The sequence below is a fragment of the Leptodactylus fuscus genome, chromosome 1, assembly GCF_031893055.1.
Source record: "Leptodactylus fuscus isolate aLepFus1 chromosome 1, aLepFus1.hap2, whole genome shotgun sequence".
NCBI lineage: Eukaryota > Metazoa > Chordata > Amphibia > Anura > Leptodactylidae > Leptodactylus > Leptodactylus fuscus.
Genome location: NC_134265.1, coordinates 197,912,270 through 197,936,082, shown reverse-complemented (window position 1 = coordinate 197,936,082; position 23,813 = coordinate 197,912,270). Strand labels below are relative to the sequence as shown.

At 45.3% G+C, this 23,813-nt stretch overlaps 1 protein-coding gene across 1 annotated transcript; it reads right to left on the bottom strand.

Moving 5' to 3' along the window:
* Window positions 1-13,062: 13,062 nt before the first annotated feature.
* TPGS1 (tubulin polyglutamylase complex subunit 1) lies at window positions 13,063-20,943 on the bottom strand. Its single transcript, XM_075281724.1, has 2 exons — window positions 20,519-20,943; window positions 13,063-16,031 (listed from the first exon to the last, which is right to left on the bottom strand). Exons 1-2 carry the CDS (start codon window positions 20,905-20,907, stop codon window positions 15,503-15,505), a joined length of 918 nt encoding a protein of 305 aa, XP_075137825.1. The 5' UTR covers window positions 20,908-20,943; the 3' UTR covers window positions 13,063-15,502.
* Window positions 20,944-23,813: the final 2,870 nt, after the last annotated feature.

The window sequence follows — 23,813 nt, the reverse complement described above, 5'->3', positions numbered from 1 at the left end:
ATGCCCCTTTTATCCACCTCCAGTTTAAAGGGAATCTATCAATAAAATCCCTTTTTGAACAAAGCCCACGTCGGAATAGCCTTAAGAAAGGTTATTCTACCTTTATTACTCTGATCTGTGCCGCCGTTTCAGTGGTTTTTTTTTTTTTTTGCTGTATGGAAATGAGTCTTCAGAAAGCACAGGGGGCATTCCCGTTTGCTCAAAAAGCCGTGCTGTCCGAAGATTCTCCAGTGACACCTCCATCTTCTCCCAATTGCTTCTTCGCCGCGTCTTCAGCCTTATGAGCTGACTGCGCATGTCCATCGGCCATTTTCCTGTGGCCTCTTACACAAGCATCCACAGGAAAATGGCCGACGGACACGTGCAATCGGCTCTTTTGGCTGATGAGGCGGTGAAAAGGCAGTTAGGAGAAGAATATGGAGCCTTTACTAAAGCATATTAATCCAGGAGAGCAATACCCCAGGAACCTCCCCAATCAATAACCCAGGGATCCCACACAGACACATGCAGCAGCCCCCCAGGGGCCCGAACCCCACAAGACCCTGACCCCCATTACATGTCAGCAGCACCCCAGTATATAGGTGGTCTCTCACCTTGGCAGGTTGTGTTATATAACACAACCACCTACTAAAGCAAGATCACTCCACATCATCGGGTAAATGCCAGTAGCAGGATCCACATTGCCTCATGGCTCATTCTAGATCTTTAACTCTTTCCCAATGGCAGAAGTATGGAACCTGCCTTAGTTGCCAAGTTAAAAAGCACATCTGGCCCTGCAAAAAAAGATGTCTTATGCATCCTCTCACAGTGAAATATAAAAAAAAAATACTGATGTCAGATTATGGTGACTCCAAGAATTTTACAAAATATCACTTGTAAGCTGATGGCTGGTCAGGTAATCGAGGGGGTGCACATCTCACCCAGACTACTATGGTGGGTGAGATGAGAAAACTCCAGAAAGAACACTTCTCAGCAGATAACTATTGTCTGCTGAGGGTTATTTCAAAGTTCCGGTTACTGGGCTGGATTTTTAGGAATGGCAGATAGGATTGGTAGTGGGACCTGTCATTCCACCCCCCTCCAGTCCACACTTTGGGGATGTTCCGGCAGCGACTCAGCTTAAGAAGCTTAAGAAGTTGCTCCAGCAGCAACACTTGGGCAGAGCTTGGCTGGAGAGTGAAAGAGAGAGATCATATTTTTGGAGTTGTGTCCTGAGTGATTCTACTGACTTTTGGAGTTCTGTTATTCTAGGTGAGGTAACCTATTCTATGTTTAGTTAGAGCCTAGCCGGGCAGGGATTTATTCTTGTATTGTTTCCTTTTGTTGCTGCACTATATTTTTGAGTAAAAATAAACTCTACCTTTGTTTTGGACTAAGAATCTGGGCTTGTGTGTCTAATGCCACCCCACCTAGCAACCCCAGACCCTTACACACTATAATCAAACCGACCCATAGCATACAATATGAGAATACAATATTCACCGTATTGCCTCTCCTTATCTGTCTCCTGTCCCTTTTAACTGTTCTTTCTGTAACAAACTAGAATATATTAAAGAGTTATTCTATACTACCTCATTCAACCTGCTAGTTCTCACTGAAATCTCAATCCAGTAATCTGATACAGCTTCCCCTGCTGCTCTGTCTCTATTATGTCCCCAATTCTTCTAGGCTTCACAACATGCAAGATGGAGGAGTAAGCCTGATTCTTTACCACAGTGCATTTTTTAAAGGGATCCTATCTTTAAACCTCAATTTTTTGTCCCTAACACGTAGGAATAGCCTTAAGAAAGGCTATTCTTCTCTTACCTTTAGATGTCTTCTCCGCGCCGCCGTTCCGTAGAAATCCGGGTTTTCGTCGGTATGCAAATGAGTTCTCTCACAGCACTGGGGGCAGTCCCCAGCACTCAAACAACACTGGGGACGTCCCTAATGCTGCAAGAGAACTCTCCAGTGCCGCCTCCATCTTCTTCAGGAATGGGCTCTCTTCACGTCTTCTTCCGGCGGTGGCTTCAAACTTCTAGGCCTCGGGCAAAGTTGACTGCGCATGCCCGCCAGCCACAAGAAAATGGCCACTAGTCCTCGGGCAACGCCGACTGCGCATGCCCGCCGGCCACAAGAAAATGGCCGCTCACACAGTATTGTAAGCGGCCATTTGAAAATGGACACTTACACAGTATTGTAAACGGCCATTTTCTTGTGGCCAGCGGGCATGCGCAGTCAGCTTTGCCCTAGGCTGGAAGCCACCGCCGGAAGAAGACACGAAGAGAGCCTTCCTGAAGAAGATGAAGGCGGCACTGGAGAGTTCTCTCGCAGCATTGGGGACGCCCCCAGTGCTGTTTGAGCCCTGGGACCGCCCCCAATGCTGCAAGAGAACTCATTTGCATACCGACGAAAACCCGGATTTCTACCAAACTGCAACGCGGAGAAGACATCTAAAGACATCTTTCCTAAGGCTATTCCTATGTGTTAGGGACAAAAAAATTCAGTTTTAATGATAGGATCCCTTTAAGGTTATTTCTTCAGTACCGTCACTCATCTTGCCTTCACTTGAGGTCCACAGCTCAGAGTTTACCACTCACTTCTGCGTAGCCTTGATCTGCAGTCCACCTGGCTCACCCTACCAATTTCTGGACACCTTGTTTCTTGGCTTCCCCTTTTTCTATCCTATGAAATTCCTACCCTCATCATGGTTACCTTTAAAATATCCTTTAAAGCTAAGGCCCCACAGGACAATCCACAGCCCTAAAGCGCTAAGGGAAAAACCACGGCGGGAAAGCATCGTGGTTTTTTCCTGCAGCGCTTTAAACAAAGTTCATGGAGTTTTCCTCTGCAGATTTTTTTTATTTTTTATGTAGATTTTGAGCCCTATACAGGAATCACGATGTACATTTTTTTTTCCTATCAGTATGTTTTTTTGTAGAATGTGAGGAAATCCACCCAACAGAGGGAGAACATACAAACTCCTTGCAGATGTTGTTCCTGGCCAATTCGAACCAAGGACTCCGACGTTGCAAGGCTGCAGTGCTAACGACTGAGCCACCGTGTTGCCACCTCCTCCGCGGATTTTCTGTTACCATTATATTTACGGGAAAGCAGCCGGTGTTTCCGTAGATATAATATAATTGACATGCTGCAATTTCCAAAAATACATATAGCAATCTCCATGCTACGGTTTTTACTAGAGATGAGCAAACGGCATTTGATCGAATTGATATTCAATCGAATATCAGGCCATTCGAGGTATTTGATTACAATCGAATATCACCAGGCAAACGCACTAAGAATTCGTATCCCCTCCCACCTTCCCTGGCGCTTTTTTTGCACCAATAACTGCGCAGGGGAGGTGGGACAGGAACTACGACAACGGAGACATCGAAAAAAAAATTGGAAAAAGTAATTGGCTGGCTAAATCAGGTGACCTCCAATTTATACGAATAGTGGATTTAAGATCCGAGTCATATGAGACTGTGAACTATGTGACTGTGAGACAGGGATAGATGTACTGGCAGGGTTAGCTAGGGATTAGCTTTATTTAGGTGGGAACGTCACTCAAACAGCTCTTTGGGGCTCTATCTCGTCGGGATCCCTGTCAGCTTGCGATATGCGGGAGCTGACTTTTTCCCATAGGAATGCATTGACCAGCATTGATTGGCCGAATGCCATACAGAGTACAGCATTCGGCCAATCAACGCTGGTTCTGCTGGAGGAGGCGGAGTCTAAGATCGGTCTCCATTGTGGTCCAATCTCAGATGTAGCAGTGTTGAGCACACAGCTCTGCTACACCTGAGATGTAGCAGAGCTGGCCGTGCGCTAAGCTCTGCTACACCCGAGATGTAGCAGAGCTGGCTGTGTGCTGAGCTCTGCTACACCAGAGATGTAGCAGAGCTGAGTGTGCGCTGAGCTCTGCTACACCAAGCTGACAGGGATCCTGACGAGATAGTGGCGTAATACAGGTACTTGGACATGTTAGATGCCCCCAGGAATGCTTCCCCTGCTATCCCAGTTTCATTCCAGGGTGTTGGCATCATTTCCTGTGGTGTCATAGTGGACTTGGTGACTCTCCTGAGTCGAAGTGTGGCTTCCCCTGAAACAAAGCATTTTTCGCCATAGACTATAATGGGGTTCGAATATTGTTGCAGATTTTGTTCAGTTTTTTTTTTTTTTTTGAGCCAAAGCCATGAATGGCTACATAAGGAACGTGAAATATATAGGAAGCTTCGTATTCTTCTCCCTTCTGCTCAACTCACTCCTGACATTGGCCGAAAAAAAAACGCAGCAAAATCTGCAACAAAAAAGCTGCTTTTTTTGTAATGTGAGACACAGCGGCTATGGCAGCTGCAGAAATGATTTAATCTCATCCACAGCATGTTCATTTTAGCTGCAGAATTGCAAGCATTTATTTAATAGGTGAGGTAAGGAAAAAAAGAGAACAATGAGAGAAAAAAAATTCAATGAAAAACACTGTGGGAAAAAGAAAACGTAACCACTGAAGCCAATCTGTGACCTCAGCAGCCTAAGGAATGGAATCGCTATGTCACTCATATAAGTCACCTGTGATGTCCTGTGTTCTTTCCTTAGGCCACTGATTGCCGCAGGTAACTGCTGAGACCAAGAACTTCTGTCAGAACAAGCCATCCCATATGCTTCTGGACTGGACAGCCGCAGAAGACACCAGAAACCGGTGAGTATGGGGTTTCTTCTTATTTTTCACCTTCCCCGATCTCCTTGCAGAAAACTGTAATTCCTGGACAATCCCTTTAACATCTCAATATACTGAGCAACACATTTTAGAATACAATTCTAGTATGCATAAAGATACACATGTACAGAAGAGAACACAGCTAGCTAGACATATGCTATATATATATATATATATATATATATATATATGTGTATATATATATATATATATATATATATATATATATATATATATACATATACACTAGCAGGAGGACCCGGCTTCGCACGGGTATATTACATTTTTTGTTTGTGTAGTGGCCACATAAGAATTGTCCAATTTTGCACTGGTGTACTTTGTATGTCGTTTGTGTGTGTCCATAAACGTCACGTGATCATGTGTATCTCATTTTTGATATCAGTGAAAAACCTGCGATCAGTTGTTATGGTTACCTGGAGTAAAGCTGTGTGTATGTGACCTTGTGTAACAGTGTCATCCACAGTGCACTGCTTCTTTAAAGCTGACATACAGCAGTGAAGAAAAATGGCTGGGATGCTATGGAAACCTGGAGTAAAACTGTAATGTGTGGTACTCTGTGCAGCGCCGTCTATCTAATCCTCCAGCACATGGTACTGTGTGCAGAGGCATGTATCTAATCCTCTCCTATGTAGTACTGTATGTAAACCCACGTATCTAATCCTCTGGAGTGTGGTACTGTCTGAAGATGTGCATATCTAATCCTCCAGCATGTGGTACTGTTTGAAGATACAGTCCTATGAAAAAGTTTGGGCACCCCTATTAATCTTAATCATTTTTAGTTCTAAATATTTTGGTGTTTGCAACAGCCATTTCAGTTTGATATATCTAATAACTGATGGACACAGTAATATTTCAGGATTGAAATGAGGTTTATTGTACTAACAGAAAATGCGCAATATGCATTAAACCAAAATTTGACCGGTGCAAAAATATGGGCACCTCAACAGAAAAGTGACATTAATATTTAGTACATCCTCCTTTTGCAAAGATAACAGCCTCTAGTCGCTTCCTGTAGCTTTTAATCAGTTCCTGGATCCTGGATGAAGGGATTTTGGACCATTTCTTTCTACAAAACAATTCAAGTTCAGTTAAGTTTGATGGTCGCCGAACATGGACAGCCCGCTCTCAAATGATCTGAAAACAAAGATTGTTCAACATAGTTGTTCAGGGGAAGGATACAAAAAGTTGTCTCAGAGATTTAACCTGTCAGTTTCCACTGTGAGGAACATAGTAAGGAAATGGAAGACCACAGGGACAGTTCTTGTTAAGCCCAGAAGTGGCAGGCCAAGAAAAATATCAGAAAGGCAGAGAAGAAGAATGGTGAGAACAGTCAAGGACAATCCACAGACCACCTCCAAAGAGCTGCAGCATCATCTTGCTGCAGATGGTGTCACTGTGCATCGGTCAACTATACAGCGCACTTTGCACAAATAGAAGCTGTATGGGAGAGTGATGAGAAAGAAGCCGTTTCTGCACGTACGCCACAAATAGAGTTGCCTGAGGTATGAAAAAGCACATTTGGACAAGGCAGCTTCATTTTGGAAACAAAAATTGAGTTGTTTGGTTATAAAAAAAGGCGTTATGCATGGCGTCCAAAAAGAAACAGCATTCCAAGAAAAACACATGCTACCCACTGTAAAATTTGGTGGAGGTTCCATCATGCTTTGGGGCTGTGTGGCCAATGCCGGCATCGGGAATCTTGTTAAAGTTGAGAGTCGCATGGATTCCACTCAGTATCAGCAGATTCTTGAGAATAATGTTCAAGAATCAGTGACGAAGTTGACGTTACGCCGGGGATGGATATTTCAGCAAGACAATGATCCAAAACACTGCTCCAAATCCTCAGGCATTCATGCAGAGGAACAATTACAATGTTCTGGAATGGCCATCCCAGTCCCCAGACCTGAATATCATTGAACATCTGTGGGATGATTTGAAGCGGGCTGTCCATGCTCGGCGACCATCAAACTTAACTGAACTTGAATTGTTTGTCCAAAATACCTTTATCCAGGATCCAGGAACTGATTAAAAGCTACAGGAAGCGACTAGAGGCTGTTATCTTTGCAAAAGGAGGATGTACTAAATATTAATGTCACTTTTCTGTTGAGGTGCCCATACTTTTGCACCGGTCAAATTTTGGTTTAATGCATATTGCGCATTTTCTGTTAGTACAATAAACCTCATTTCAATCCTGAAATATTACTGTGTCCATCAGTTATTAGATATATCAAACTGAAATGGCTGTTGCAAATACCAAAATATTTAGAACTAAAAATGATTAAGATTAATAGGGGTGCCCAAACTTTTTCATAGGACTGTATGCATATCTAATCCTCTGGCGTGTGGTAGTGTGCAGAGGCACGTATCTAATCCTCCTACTTGTAGTACTGTGTGTAGACGCAAGTATCTAATCCTTGTTGGTGTGGTACTGTGTGCAGATGCACATATCTAATCTTCCCCCTTGTGGTATTGTGTGAAGAGGCGCTTATCTAATCCTCCGGCAAGTGAAACTGTGTGCAGATGTGCGTATCTAATCCTCTGGCGTGTGGTGCTGTGTGCTGAGATGCGTATGTAATTCTCCGGCATGTGGTATTGTTTGCAGAGGCATGTATCTAATCCTGCCCCATGTGGTACTGTGTGCAGACGCAGGTATCTAATCCTCACCTATGTGTTATTGTGTGCAGTGGCGCATATCTAATCCTCCGGCATGTGGTATTGTGTGGAGAGTTGCGTATCTAATCCTCTGGCGTTTGGTACTGTGTGCAGAGGCACATATCTAATCCTCCCCTGTGTGGTATTGTGTGCAGTGGCGTGTATCTAATCCTCCGGGGTGTGGTATTGTGTGAAGACACATGGATCCAATCCCCTCGGCGGGTGGTAATGTGTGCAGACGCGCGTATCTAATTTTATGGGATGTGGTACTGTGTGCAGATGTGCGTATCTAATCCTCTGGTGTGTGGAACTGTGTGCAGATGCGCATACCCAATCCTCTGGCATGTGGTACGGTGTGCAGACGCATGTATCTAATCCCCCGGCATGTGGTACTGTGTGCAGACGCGTGTTTCTAATCCTCTGGCGTGTAGAACTGTGTGCATACGTGTGTATCTAATCCTCTGGCGTGTGGAACTGTGTGTAGACACGCGTATCTAATGCTCCCCCGTGTGGTACTGTGTACTGAGACGCGTATTTAATTCTCTGGCGTGTGGTACTGTGTGCAGAGGCATGTATCTAATCCTCCAAAATGTGGTACTGTGTGCAAAGGCATGTATCTAATCCTCAAAAATGTGGTACTGTGTGCAGACATACGTATGTAATCCTCCCATGTGTGGTATTGTGTGAAGAGGCGCGTACCTAATCCTATGGCGTATGGAACTGTGTAAACGCGCGTATCTAATTCTACAACATGTGGTACTGTGTGCAGACGCGTGTATCTAATCCTATGGCGTGTACAACTGTGTGCAGACGCGCGTATCTAATCCTACGGCATGTGGTACTGTGTGAAGACATGCGTATCTAATCCTCCGGTGTGTTGAACTGTGTGTATCTAATCCTCCCCTGTGTGGTATTGTGTGAAGAGGTGAGTATCTAATCTTCCCCCGTGTGGTACTTTGTGCAGACACATGTATTTAATCCTTCAGCGTGTGGAACTGTGTGCAGATGCACATATTGAATCCTTGGTCGTGTGGTACTGTGTGCAGAAGCACGTATCTAATCCTCCCCGTGTGGTATTGTGTGAAGAGGTGCGTATCTAATCCTACAGCACGTGGAACTATGTGTAGGCGCGCGTATCTAATCCTACAGCATGTGGTACTGAGTGCAGATGCATATATCTAATCTTCTGGCGTCTAGAACTGTGTGCAGGTGTGCGTATGTAATCCTCTGGCTTGTGGTGCTGTGTGCAGACTGGCGTATCTAATCCTCCCCTGTGTGTTATTGTGTGAAGAGGCGCTTATCTAATCCTACGGCGCGTGGAACTGTGTGCAGACACGCGTATCTAATCCTCTGGCTTGTGGATCTGTGTGCAGATACGCGTATTCAATCCTCTGGCATGTGGTACTGGGTGCAAACGCATGTATCCAATCCCCCGGCGTGTGGTACTGTGTGCAGACGCGTGTATCTAATTCTTCGGCATGTGGAATTGTGTGCAGACGCACACATCTAATCCTTCAGTGTGTGGAACTGTGTGCAGATGTGTGTATCTAATCCTCTGGCGTGTGATACTGTGTGCTGATCTGTGTATCTAATCCTCTGAGGCATGTATCTCAGTTTGGATATCAGTGTTGGATTATGCATGTGGAGTGACCATGTTTATTGCAGTTGGAATATGAGTGAAAGACTTGCAGGTTTGTATTGGCTAAGTGGGGGGGCATTGTGTTGGGAATGCTGTATCTCAGCAACGGTACTTCCGAGCGAGTTGGAGTGTCATCTTAAACTTTCCCGAATACCTTAAGTATCTCTGTACCAAATTTGGTGAAGATCAGTCCAGTCGTTTGGTCGCGCATAAAGGACAGACAGACAAGAATTCATTTTTATAAGATAGATTTATATTTTCACATACAAACATTCATATACAATACACACACACCTGTCTACCAACATACAGTACTCACACAGTATGTAAGACACATGCTGTAAAGCTACACATATGTATATTAAATATAACTATTTTATCCAAAAAATGCACTTACATTTGCCTGAATTTCTTGGTGAACTAGACATGGAGGAAATTCATGTGAAGCTCCTACATTGCAGCAGACTTCCTCCTTCACACTACAATCTGCTGGATGAGTCACTGCTTGCCAGGAGAAGAGGGGGAAACAAGCTGCTTCTAGTGTTGGAAAGTTTTGTATTCAGTGATCAGTAGACCTTGCATGTTCTAATGTTTTCTCTACTCTTGATCATTACTCCTAATAGGCAAAGTATGGGGCCCCAATGGGTGTGGGGCCATGGGCAATTGCCCAGTTTCCATCTACTAACCTAACCTTGATATTTCCATTTCAGTCTCACCATATCTCTGGGGCAACATACCTGCTGCCTTGGGGTTATGTTGGACTCAGACCTTTCCTTTACCTCCTATATCCAATCAGTCACATGCTTATGTCATCTCAACCTCAAAAACCATCTCCAGATCCACTCTTTCCTTACCATTGAAATATAAAAGACCCTCATTATCACCCTTACTGACTGGTGTCTCATCTTCCTCTTGACATTATCCCATAATTCTCTATGAGGTTAATGTCAGGTGAGTTTGCTGGCCAACAAAGCACAGTGATACTGTGGTTATTAAACCAGGTCTTGGTACTTTTGGCAGTGTGGACAGGTGCAAAGTCCTGTTAGAAAATAAAAATTCAAACTCCAAAAAGCTTGTCGGCAGAGGGAAGCATGAAGTGCTCAAGAATTCCCTGTTAGACGGCTGTGCTGACTTTGGTCTTTATAAAACACAGTGGACTGACACCAGCAGATGACATGGCTGACCAAACCACCACTGATTGTGGAAACTTCACACTAGACCTCAAGAAGCTTGGATTGTGTACAGCAGCCTCTCCGCTCCTCCTCCAAACTCTGGGACTGCGATTTCCAAATGAAATGCAAAATTTACATTCATCTGAAATCAACACCTTTGACCACTGAACAACAGTCCAATTCTTTCTCTCCTTGGCCCAGGTAAGATACTTCTGGCATTGTCAATTGGGCATGAGTGGCTTGACACATGCAATGCAACCCCCGTAGCCCAGGTCCTGGATACATCTGTGTGTGGTGGGTCTTGAGACACTTACTCCAACAGCAGTCCAATCCTTGTGAATCTCCCCCAAATTTTTTGAATGGTCTTTTCTTAGCAATCCTATCAAGGCTCCGGTTATCCCAGTTGCATGTGCACCTTCTCTACCACACTTTTTCCTTCTACTCAACTTTCCATTAATATGATTTGATACAGCACTCTATGAACATCCAGCTTCTTTAGCAATGATGCTTTGTGGCTTACCCTCCTTGTGGAGTGTGCCAATGACTGACTTCTGCACAGAAAAAGTAATTTGGCAGCCACCAAACCTCAGGAATATGATTATTAGCAGCTCACTGTCATCTCCAACTAACAAAGGAACATTTCCATGTGGACAGAAGAGGTGCAAAACCTGCACTCACATACTGACCATGGATAAAATAAAGATCCCGAACTCTGACGACACTACAAGATCCCAGGTAACTTTACCTGCAGCACACCTAATGTAGTGTATTTGATATTGTGTACTAAGTGTCCTGGGGGCCTGTATGTAGGTGAGACAGGACAGACACTTAGGATGAGAATGAACTTACACAGACATACGATTAGAGAACAGAGACTGGACCTCCCTGTACCAAAACAGTTCTACAATGAAAATCATAATATGACCCAGGATATGAAGATCCTGGTACTAAGAGGGAATTTTAGAAACAAAAAGGATCGCCGCATATGGGAGATTAAACTCATGATGACCTTCAACACTCTCCAAAAGGGGTTAAATCAGGCCCAGGGTTTTATGACCTTTTATAACCACTAGACACCACGTCACTGATCAAAAGAAGCCATAAACCCAGAGAACTTTCCTGTGAACTGATATATATGTTTTTTAAACTGTTTATTTACATGTTCTGTTTTCCATCTATTTTGCATCAAACACTCCATTTCTCTGTATATATATATATATATGCTTAACTTCAGAAATTGTGTTATACCATCCTGATGAAGGGACCTCTATAGAGTCTCGAAAGCTCGATATGTCATCAAAAAATGTTTTTTAAGTTAGCCATTAAAAAAGGTATCAACTACTGAGGACTTCTCTCAAAAAATTTCTTTCATTTCATATCCACTGGCTAACACGGTACAAAGACATTTTTTCTTATCAAAAAGTTGTGTCACGCCATGTGCCTCTCGGCGTCTATCTTTTTCTGTTTGTGAGAATACAAAGTGAAATGTACGTTTTGAAAAAGGAGACTTGGTCCTTAAGGTATTTTTAGGCTTTGTCCACAAGGAGTTAAGGACCACTTCACATTGCTGTGTCTGGACTACCCCCACTTTTCCTGGGCCAACTGCGGCTTGTGTGAACTGAACTCACATCTTCATAGTGATTTATGATGCTGTGGACTCTAACTAGAACACTGCTATCTCATACTCACATGCTGCTTAACATTTCAGCATACAAGTCCCATATGGATATATCCTTTTCTCACGGAATATAGGATATAAGAAAGAAAAAAAAAAAAAAGATCAATATAAAAATTTTTAGCATACCGTATTTTCCGGACTATAAGGCGCACATAAAATACTAGAATTTTCTCAGAAATTGCAAGTGCGCCTTATAGTCCAGTGCGCCTTATATATGGATCTGTCCTACCTCTAATGAGAGTTGCAGAAACTCAATTTGAAGCTGTCTCTTCCCCAATACAACTGGTTGGGTCACGGTCGTGCTGTCGCTGGTCTCTCCACCACGCCGAAGTGACCGCTGTGTGACTGCTGCACTCTGTGGCATGATGTTAGGACAGCGTCCGGCCATGTTGGCTGCTGGCCACGCCCCCTCGCTGCCTTACGTGTTCTTCACAGCAGTCTGTTGTGTGGGCAGGGCCTGGGCCGCAGCCCCGCCTAGTTTGTGTCACACTGGAGAGCTGGGAGCGCATCATCCCCTGGAGCTGCTGCTGCTTCTGTCCCCTGTGTCTCACACAGAACAGAAGCAGTAGCAGCTCTGGGGGATGTTGCCTTCCCCGCTCTCCAGGCAGCCGCGGGCAGGAGGTCTGTGGGGGTCTGTGCTGAGGGCACCGGCATTACTGGCAGTGGTGTTGGCTCTGTGCTGGGTGCCCGGGCAGTGCTATGAGCCAATCAGAACGTCTGCATCAGAGCAGGCCCCGCCCCTAAGACGTGTTAAGCCCCACCCAGTTTTGGTAAACTTGTGGGCCCCGCTCACACAGCAGCCCAAGCCTCTGCCCACACAGTAGATAATTTTAAAATGGTCAATTTGTAAGTAGCTCAACCCCTATACAAGTGTGAGCACCCCTGCTGTAAATGGTTTCAGCACTACGGCCACCGTATACAGAAGCTGTGATATGTACAGCTCTGTGTGCAGCAGCCCAGTGACATAACTGTGCTTCATTCAATATCCAATGTACAGCGTCTTATAATTCAGCACATCTTATAATCTGGTGCATCCTATAATCGCACCCTATATGGTGCGCCTTATAGTCCGGTGCGCCTTATATATGAACCTAGATGCCTTAGTAGGCATTTTTTGCAGGTGCGCCTTATAGTCCGGTGCGCCTTATAGTCCGAAAAATACGGTAATTCAGGATATTCAGGATGAATGGTTAACATTAAATCTCATACAGCATTATTTATTTTATAGATCACAGTCAGCATTTACTTACAACATGCTATACAACCCCACAGAAAATGCAGGCATTGGCTACAAAGCTAAAAAAAAGAAAAATAAATACATTATATAAAATAAAGAACGTCAGCTTGCTGTAACATCAGTGCCAGAAAGAAAAATCCTTCAATCTATAGGGATTTCCATGTAGCAGTATTAGGCCTCACATACACATTACATTCAACAAAAAATGAAAATTACATAAGAGATGTTTTGTTCTGTTTTTGTTTTTAATTGGACATTTTGCTGCAGTTTTTTCAGCGGAAGACAAGATTGGCTACAAAAGCAATGAGAAATATAAAGGAAGACCTTATACTTTTCCCTTTGGCTGAATTCACTCATGGCTTTGGCTCAAAAAAAAACCACAACAAAAACCTTGCCTTTCTGCAACAGGTCTTAAGATTCTTTGACTGAAGAAAACGACACCTGCAACAACCCCCCCTCAAAAAAACAAAACAACAAACAACAGAACTGCACAGTATGAACTCATTTACACCACTGGTAAAGTACGTTTATCATGGCCAAGTGTACAACACGGTTTCATGGATCCATCATAGACTTGAGACTATTAAAGAATTTGTGAAAATAGACTGAGAAATAGCATGTTCTATCCAGTGGCGTAACTACCGTAGAGGCAGCGGAGGCGGCTGCCACAGGGCCCGGGCCATTAGGGAGCCCGGTGACAGCTGCTACCGCTGCAGTTTTTTTTTCAATAGGCTGTTACGGGCCCTATTCACTTGCCGATCCTGGCTGGGCCGGGATCGGCAAGTGACACCGCGGGCCCCACAAAGGCTATCATTATACTCGGGGGTCTTTGCAGAACATGACATGTTTGCATGCTTCCCGGGTCATGTGACGTCCGACGTCATTAAAGAAGGACGTGAGCGCGGGCGACAGCCTAGGAGCCGGGGAACAGGTAAGCAACAGTGTTTTATTTTAATGTTCTTATTCCCCGGGTCTCCAATTATTATACTCTGGGGTCTGAAAAGACCCCAGAGTATAATAATTGTTTATGGGTGTCCAAAGAGGGACATAATACTGTGTGCAGGGGCCACTATTGGGGTTAATACTGTGTGCAGGGGCCACTATTGGGGTTAATACTGTGTGCAGGGGCCACTATTGGGGTTAATACTGTGTGCAGGGGCCACTATTGGGGTTAATACTGTGTGCAGGGGCCACTATTGGGGTTAATACTGTGTGCAGGGGCCACTATGGGGGATAATACTATGTGCAGGGGCCACTATTGGGGTTAATACTGTGTGCAGGGGCCACTATTGGGGTTAATACTGTGTGCAGGGGCCACTATTGAGATTAATACTGTATGCAGGGGCCACTATTGGGGATAATACTGTGTGCAGGGGCCACTATGGGGGATAATACTGTGTGCAGGGGCCACTATGGGGGATAATACTGTGTGCAGGGGCCAGTAAGGGACATAATACTGTGTGCTGGTCTTACTAAGGGACATAATAGAGTGCGGAGGAGGGGGTCGTTCGAGGTCTTCGGCGTCAGTTGGGATGGGGCGGGCCCATGTCAAAAGTTCGCCATGGGGCCCCGCCATTCCTCGTTACGCCACTGGTTCTATCAGTGACAGACCAAGAACAAAAATGTGACTACATCCAAAATGTTCTAAAGGGAAGAGTACTGGCTTTAAAAATAGCTAACAGACATGAAACCCGGTCATGAGCATAACCACTTAGGGCAAGGTTATAACTGCATCAAAATAAGGGTTTATTCACATTTCCGTCTTTGAGTGGATGTGTGACATCCATACTAATCATGGACTACACATGAACCAATTGCTTTCAATGGGTGCGTGTAGAGGTCTTATTGATCTGTAGAAGAAGACTGGAAACATGCACTGTATTAGACCGTTTTATAGACCGTGGACACCCAATATAGTCTATGGGTCTATGAAAATCATGGACAGTTGGTTTTTCATGGACCCAGAGGCACTGAAAAGTAGAGATTTTTATTTTAGAGATGGCCCTTTTACAGATGTAAAGAATGGATAAGCAGTCTTGCTGCAATGTTCCCTCAAAATGTAGTTTATTTTTTTTATTTACGGCTGAAAAATGTAAACTAGACATTTACCCGTAAAAATTAAGATCACATCGAAAATACAGACAAAAAACGCATGCTTTTTTTTTTTTTTGGATTTTAAGTGCTACAAGCCATCTACTAGATAGAAAGCAAAGTGTACATCTCAGAACAAGGAAAACTAGAAAGAAAAATGCAGTGGATATATGAACACAACCATGGGGACAACTCTGAATTCTTGTTCTGCAGTTACAGTACAATTTGGGTCAATACCTGAAATTCTGTTATTTATCCTGATGGAAACATATTAGACCATCAGATTTATGGAAAAAAGGGGCAAACAGGTCATTCACTGAACTGACTTGACTTTATCAAGAAACATCAAGCATGCCTCTTGCAAAAATTCACTATGTCCCATAGAGATACCCGACTTCCGGCTCTGTAGGGCTCTGTCCATAGCAATGGCCAAACAGTCTGGTCCTAGTTTTGAGCCAGCTTCCAGGTAGCTTGCTGGGACAGATAAGTCACTTGCAGTAAGTGCTTCTTGTAAAGTGTCTAATATAGCTTGACACACTCTTTCGTCCAAGTGGTTGTCCCCATCTAGAATACTGAAAAGAGTGTCTGCTTTAGACATGAACTCAACTAACACAAAGCAGGTGAGAACCCCATAGCGGAAGACATCAAAAGGAACTGCTTCATGATCTCGGCACTGGATCTTCTTCAGAAGAGCAGAGGAAATCTCAGTTGGGACATCACTGTCCTGACAAATCCTGGCCAGGACCTCACTGTATGTCTTTCCATTCAAGCCAGGCTTTTTCTTTCTCCCGCCAGCACTGAGGCAGTCATATGCAATGGTGAGGTTATTGTTGAAAGCAGCTCTGTACAGAGAAAGAGAATTCATATTACCTCCATCATTTGTTTAACGCACCGTTAACAATAAAGGAGCGTAGCTTTCATACACTGGGTTGTCTAAGGGAAGACTTTCATGACATGTCAATCAAAAGCATTATATAAGATTAGTAAGGTCTGGTCAGTTCTGATCATGAACTAGTGACTGTGTACATTAAAGATGTTGTCCAGGCAAAACGTTAGTTTATGTATAGGGTGGGGAAAGGTGTCTGTCCCCAGTGTCCTCCCAGCACGGTTCAGTCCTACTGATCCGATGTCTTCTCAAGTGAAATTGCTCAACATCTGTGATGTCATGGATCCCTTTCACTGAAGCTGCTGTTTGGCCTTAGTGGGCACATGACCGCTGAGACCAATCAGTGGCCTCAGGAAGAGACTCGTGAGGTCACAGGTAGTGACATCTCATGCCCTTCCTGAGGCCGCTAATTGGCCTTAAGCAGTCACATGTTGCTGGAACTTCCACCACATGTCAAAACTAGAAATAATAAATGCAATGTCCAGTTTTGCCTAGACAATCCCTTTATGCACGAGGTATGAAAATCTGAAAGTGCAGAATTAGTGGTATATAGTATATATATAAAAAAGAATAATAATTAAAAAGCATTGAGCATATAATCTACAGTGTTATGGAGCAATTAAAGTGAATTTAGCAGTTTTTATTCTCTGGGACCCCAGCCAATCATTTGAATGCAGGTGATTCAGTTTATAGCTGTGGCAAGTGCAAAGGAGTTGTGTACTGAAGAAACAGAATGGACTAATCTCTGCTTTATTTATCCAAAGGTACAAAGCTCCAGGTTGGTTAAATACACAAGACAAACTATATGTGTGTTAGTAATCTTTAAAGTACAGTGAGGATCCTCTGACCACTGTTTAAAGAACTACATCAATTGTGTGATATCTTAACATGTGACTGCGACTGGCTGCAGTGGTGACATGTCAACCTTAGTGACTTCATTGCTGTGGGCAGTCAGTGGATACCATGGACACGTTATTACTACGCAGCTATGTAAGCAAAGATTTAAAAGGCTGGTAAATCATTCACTGCTATTTTAATATGTGGTTTGGGCTATGTTCACACTACCATTGTTCAACAAGTCTCATGCTTACCAATGTATAGATCAAGGATAGTGTGAACATGGCCTCACTTGAGATTTGTTTGCACACCTTTAAAGGGCAACTTCTAGGGTGCCAAACAGATTTACCAAGCCTGACTATATTTTAGTGCAAACTTTAGAGTAGACAGTCTTACATGTACCAGATTTATCACAGGAGATAATGCTGGATGATGAATCTGATACACCTAATTTGCACTAGAATTGGGCCACAATACATGGTTTCATCTTATGCTGGGTTTCTAGACTACCCAGCACATGAGCAAAAGTGATCTGGAAAATCTGAGCCATATACAACAAAATCTTCCACAAAAATGACACCTTCTATTTATTTCAATCAGGCTCTTCATTTTCCATTACCTAAAGAAAAAAACCAAACACCACATACACACATTAAAGGGAATGGGAGTAGAGAGTCTTTCTGTTTCAGTCAGAATTTCTGCAGCAGATTTTGGCTGGCAGGTCTCAACATATAAACTGCCATGCAAATATGCCTTCAAGCCCAGTGGCGTAACTAGGAATGGCGGGGCCCTGTGGTGAACTTTTGACATCCCCCCGAAGACCTCGACCGACCCCGATCCTGCGCGCTCTATTATCCCCCATAGTGGCCCCTGCACACAGTATTATGTCCCATAGTGACCCCTGCACACAGCATTAGTCCCCATAGTGACCCCTGCACACAGTATTATGTCCCATAGTGGTCTCTGCACACAGTATTATGTCCCTTAGTGGCCCCTGCACACAGTATTATGTCCCTTCGTGGCCCCTGCACACAGTATTATGTCCCTTCGTGGCCCCTGCACACAGTATTATGTCCCTTAGTGGCCCCTGCACACAGTATTATGTCCCATAGTGGTCTCTGCACACAGTATTATGTCCCTTAGTGGCCCCTGCACACAGTATTATGTCCCTTAGTGGCTCCTGCACACAGTATTATGTCCCTTAGTGGCTCCTGCACACAGTATTATGTCCCACTGTGGACACCCATAAACAATTATTATACTCTGGGGTCTGAAAAGTATAATAATCGGAGACCCGGAGGAAGAAAAACATAAAAAACTACTGTTTCTTACCTGTTCCCCGGCTCCTATGCTGTCGGCCTCCGCTGCTGTCCTTCTTCAATGACGTCGGACATCATATGCTGCTGTCCTTCTTCAATGACGTCGGATGTCACATGACCCGGGACGCAAGCCGGGTTCATGTGACATCAGATAACTAGGAAGAAGGCCTGGCCAGGATCGTGGAGAGGTAAGTAACAGTGTTTTTTATGTTTATTACCTCTCCCGGTCCGCCAATCATTATACTCGGGGGTCCGAAAAGATCCCAGAGTATATTGATAGCAGCAGTAGCGGCTGTCACCGGGCCCCTAATGTCCTGGGCCCTGTGGCAGCTGCCTCTGCCTCTGTTCAAGCCCCAAACCATGTCATGCAGTAAGGTCAAGTCTTAGAACCAATTCAGATGAAAGGAAATGAAGTGGGCTTCTATCTCAGATTCCTCTTTATTTTCTGCCCTTCTGGTTCTGTGGAAAATCCACGACAAGATCAGACAGGTCATTTATTTGTGTTGCACCCTGCTTCGACCTCTGCCTTTGACCTCTGAGGAAAGTGTGTAAAGTAGTAAGGCCCCAGTTCACAACTGCGTTCGGTATTCCGTTCGGGGAGTCCGCTTGGGGACCTCCTGAACGCATTAAAAAACGGTGAACAGTGAAACCACACGGACCTCCATAATATAATATAACGGGGTCCGTGTTTTTTCCGCACAAGTCATGTGGAGAGGAAGGGCTAGTTCACACGTGAACTGCCCGCGCGGGTTTTGACACAGAGAGAGACGCGGCGAGCCGCGTCTCTCTCTTGTCAAAACCCGCCCGCCGCGACCATCGCTGTCGCGGCTTAACCCTCTGCTGTCGGCTCAAATGAATGAGCCGACATAGGAGGGAGCTGCGGGGGGCGGAAGCCGCGCGGCTGAGACTGCGCGGCTTCCGCCTGAAGAAAGGACATGTCCTTTCTTTTCTCCGCTAGCAGCAGCTCGCCGCTAGCGGAGAACAAAAGCCCGGCGGTCTCCATAGACCACCATTATAAGGGGAGGTTTTGGACGCGAAATCCGCTGTCAAAAACCTCCCCTTATACTCACGTGTGAACTAGCCCGAAAGTAGTTCTTGAAGTACTTTTCTCTCTGCATGACTCGTGCAGACACCACAAGGAAAACAAAAGGACCCCATTATAGTCTATGGGGGTCTGTGTATTTTTACTGCTCACCGTTTTTGCAATGCGTTCGGTATTCCATTTGGGGGGGGGGGGGGGGCAACTGGACTCCCTGAACGGAACACCGAACGCAGATGTGAACCAGGCCCAAGCGTATGAGTGAGAAGTGTATTGGTCTGCAAGTGTTACATTTATTCCATCCTTGCACTAACATTGTATGCATGTGCTTAGCACAGCTTTTATGTAGTTACTAGACATGAGAGAGTAGTATTTGATCGAATAACTCGCTCCCATAGGAATGCGTGTAAGCGGCCAAACACCAAGGGGTTAAGAGTAGTGAATATTTGTTGCGCTTAACCCCTTGGTGTTCGGCCGATTACACACATTCCTATGGGAGCGAGGTATTCAATGGAATACTACTCGCTCATCTCTAGTAGTTACTACTGTTTGGTATACTATGCAATTTCTTTTATATACTACAGTCTCAGAACCAGTCTTATCGTATGACCTTTCACCACTTTACTTCCTTTTAGCTATACTTTAAGCCCAATTTTTTTCAGCCAATCTGTAACAAAAACAGCTTTCCCACAATGTGTGCCTCAGCCTAGCAGTGATGACATGCCGTACAGTCATGTGACTTCTGTCACCAATCACTGACCTGCATGTACAGCACAGGATGACCGACTGGCTGCAGCAATGTACCAGCTGCACGAAAGTAAACAAAACCAGGGGACACACGGTGGCTCAGTGGTTAGCACTGCAGCCTTGCAGCGCTGGAGTCCTGGTGTTCAATTCCTGCCAAGGGCATAAAACCATCTGCATGGAGTTTGTATGTTCTCCCCGTGTTTGCATGGATTTCCATCCCATATTCCAAAAAAGACATACTGATAGGGAAAAATGTACATTGTGAGCTCTATGTGGGGCTCACAATCTACATTTAAAAAAAAAAAAGTAAACAAAACCGGCAACGTCCTCCATACAGAAGGCACAACAGTTTATTGATCGCTGAACAGCCCGGACGTAGTGCCCCTCAGTTATGACAAGTGGCTGCCATAGACGCTATACGCACACTATGAGGCTAGCACAATGGTCCCGGCCGCCCGCTGACAGGCTGCAGCAGATACCGTGCCCCGCCCCACCACCAACCTCTGCGAGTGATGAGCCAGCTTCAGGTACCACAGGGCATGACCTAAGCGCTGCTGCCACACTACGTGCGACCCCCGGTCACCAGGCTTGGACCCCCCGGCAGTTCCCACGCCCAGCTTCTCGAAGTAATGAGCCAGGAAGAGCACCGGGTCCTCAGGCCTGGCCTCCAGCAGTTTTAGCACGGCTTCTCGTAGCATGTCACGTACTCCGACCTGAGCCAGAAACTCCGTCTCACTGGTGGTTCGCGGCTGAGACCGCGGTACGGGGGAGCCGGCTACAGCACGTTTCTTGTCCGCCATGCTGGGGGTGGTAAGCCTGGCACTGCGGTCTGGTGGCCAGCTTACTATAACGTGAGCGCTCAGAGTCAAGAGCAGCGCCGGCCCTACCATACAAATAGGGGCGGAGTCTCAGTGCAGGGGCCGCCGGTTACTAAGGGCGACTGATGCTGGGAGTCTTGTGTGCTATATCCTATTGGGCTGAAACACCTGCCATGACGTCATGCCCACGTGACCAGGCACGAGTAGAAGGCGCAATCCCATGGCAGGGTGACGTCAGCGTAGAAAGACTGCTGTACTGAGGCAATTGAGGAGAAGGAGCAGTCTGTGTGAGAAAGCGGAGGACATTGGTGTGCTGGCCGTATAGGATAGGGAGCATGGAGGTGAGAGTGTGTGAGGGACAAATCCAGTGGGACAATCCTGCATTATGGTCGCTGTGGCAGTGGGCAGATAAAGCTGAATACAATGGTGGAGCACGGGGCTGATTATGGCTGCAGGACATAGGTGCAATGAGTGCTTTTCTTCACCCAATATACAGTCTAGAAGGGAAGGAGCGCTATTTGGTTTTTGGACTACTTATTTGAACGGTTTGGTTTTTGGACGCCATGACACTTTTGCAGAGCTCCTGAAATGCTAGTAAAGTGGAATCCTCTGACATGTGACCCTATTTGGAAACTACACCCCTTAAGGGATTTATCCAGGGGTACAGTGAGCATTTTTAACCTCCCCAAGTGCTGCTATAATTTATTTTCCAGAAATTAATATGCAGCTGGTGGTGAAAATGGCAATTTTTCCAAGAATACGTGAGCAATGTTATGCTCAGCTTGTAGCAGAGATGAAGGCTCCAAAAGCAGTTTGGGAGTGTGTGCCTCTGCTGATACGAGCGTAATGCAACATATCGGGCACTGAAATGGCGCATCTCGGGTAAAAATGCAATTTTTACTTTTCGTTATCAGCTGCATACACATTTCTGGGAAATAAATTAATGTTACACTCAAGTGATAAATATGCTCACTACACCAGTTGATAAATTCTTTGTGGGTTTAGTTTCCAAAATGGGGTCACATGTTTGCAGATTCCACTTCACTAGCTATTCATTGCCTCTACATAAGTGGCATGATGTTCATAAACCTTCCCTAATGTGCCCAAGCAGACGTTTGTACCCACATATGACATTAAAGGGATTCTACCATTGAAATTCATTTTTTGGGCGATCACATGTCGGAATAGATTTAGAAAGGCCATATACTGCCATCTAGTGATTCATTTTGATATTACGGCCCTGACTAAGACAGTGCCCTGGGATCTACTACTACACTGGTCCTAGTTGTCACAATGGCTTTGGGACCTGTGGTGGCATATAACAATGCGGTATATTCACCTTTTAATTGCCTTCCAAACAACCAGCTGCTGTCTAATCTGTTCTTATGACCTACCCTTGATCGTGGCCTGTGACCTACGGGTGTCCTCACATCAGCACTCTCACCCCACATCAGTTCATTCTGTTAAACTGTATTGTGGGCTATGCACAGCAAAAACTCAATCCAATAAAACCTCGTTATCTGGGTCGTCCTCTTCTTTGCTACCTCTTCCACAAAGGATAACTTGCACAAAAATGATGACATCGGCCAAATGAAGGCCGAAGTAGTAGGTCAAAAACCTTCTACGTCCCTTTCCTCCCTTATCAATTCGGCAACCCACATTGATGTACAGTTGTCTGATCGGAGAGTGGAGTGCGGGTTCGAGCATAACCATATGTCACAAGGGGGAGCCTTTAAGTTATCCGCTGCCACGCCTGTTGTGGAGTCCGCGGAACCCATGGACATCTCCTTAGCTTCCTCTTCTGGTGGCAGCAGGAGAAGGAAATCAAGGGGGGTGATCTGTTACCGTTGCAACAGGCCAGGGCATATTGCCCTTCAATGTACAAGTCCATAAGAAAAACGGGCTAGCCAAGTGTCCATCGGGGGTGGGCTACTTGCACTAAAATCCAGTGCTCGTGTCCGTTTTCCAGTAGCCCTTAAGCTGGGGAAACGATTGGGTTAACACTAAAGCATTTATAGACTTTGGGGCCATGAGTAATTTCATGTCAGATAAATTTGTCCAGCAGAATGGCATTCCCAAGAGAGCTCTTGAGACCCCCATTGACATTACGGTGTTCGACATTTCCCAGCTCCGGTCGCAGATCCGGTTCCAGACACCACCGCTGTTTCTACGGAGCAGCTCTCCTTTCACATTATAGAGGGCTTGGGAGACACAGTGTTGTTAGGTCTCCCCTGGTTGCGTAGTCACTCCCCAGTGATAGACTGGAGGCAGGGGAAGATCATTAGGTGGAGTCAAGAGAGGTGTTTTGTACCCATACCGCCAGCTATCTCTCCAATGAGGCCTCTGGAACAGGAGGGCTTGCCCCCTCAGTATGCAGGGGTTGCAGACGTCTCTTCTAGAAGTGTTGCTGAGACTCTGCCAGAACACAGGCCTTGTATATGCTCCACGGACCTGTTGCCAGGGGCAACGCTGCCTCAAGGCAGAGGGAGGAAGCCAAAAACTGCAAAAAAATTCTGGTTGTCCCCTGCCAGGAGAAGAGTGACAGCTGATGTCAGACGTTGGCCAGGGACGGAATTGTCCCCGGGGGATTGTTTCTGACTCTCTTCCCGCCAGAGACGTATGGCATAGATGTGCCGTGGAGAGAGGGGTAGTGTTAGGACAGTGTGGCAGATGCGGCCAAGGCGTCAGCTCGCAGCCTGTTCCTCTGATGTGGTGTCATCACACACTCCTTGTTGCTGGGAGTCCAGCATAGCAGGAGTTAATTCCCTTGCAGGCTTTGTGTGTGCTCAGTCTGCTGACTGACAGTGGTGTCAGCCAATGGGCACCTGGGCTTGCTGATCAGGCCCGCCTTTCTTCCATTTAAGGAAGCAGGTTTGGCAGCCTGGTGCTCTAGCCTTAATTCCAAATGGTGCACGTCTTTGCAAGACATTAGTTTTGGCAGCAAGCTGCCTTAGTTAGTTAGGTAGGTAGTGAGAATC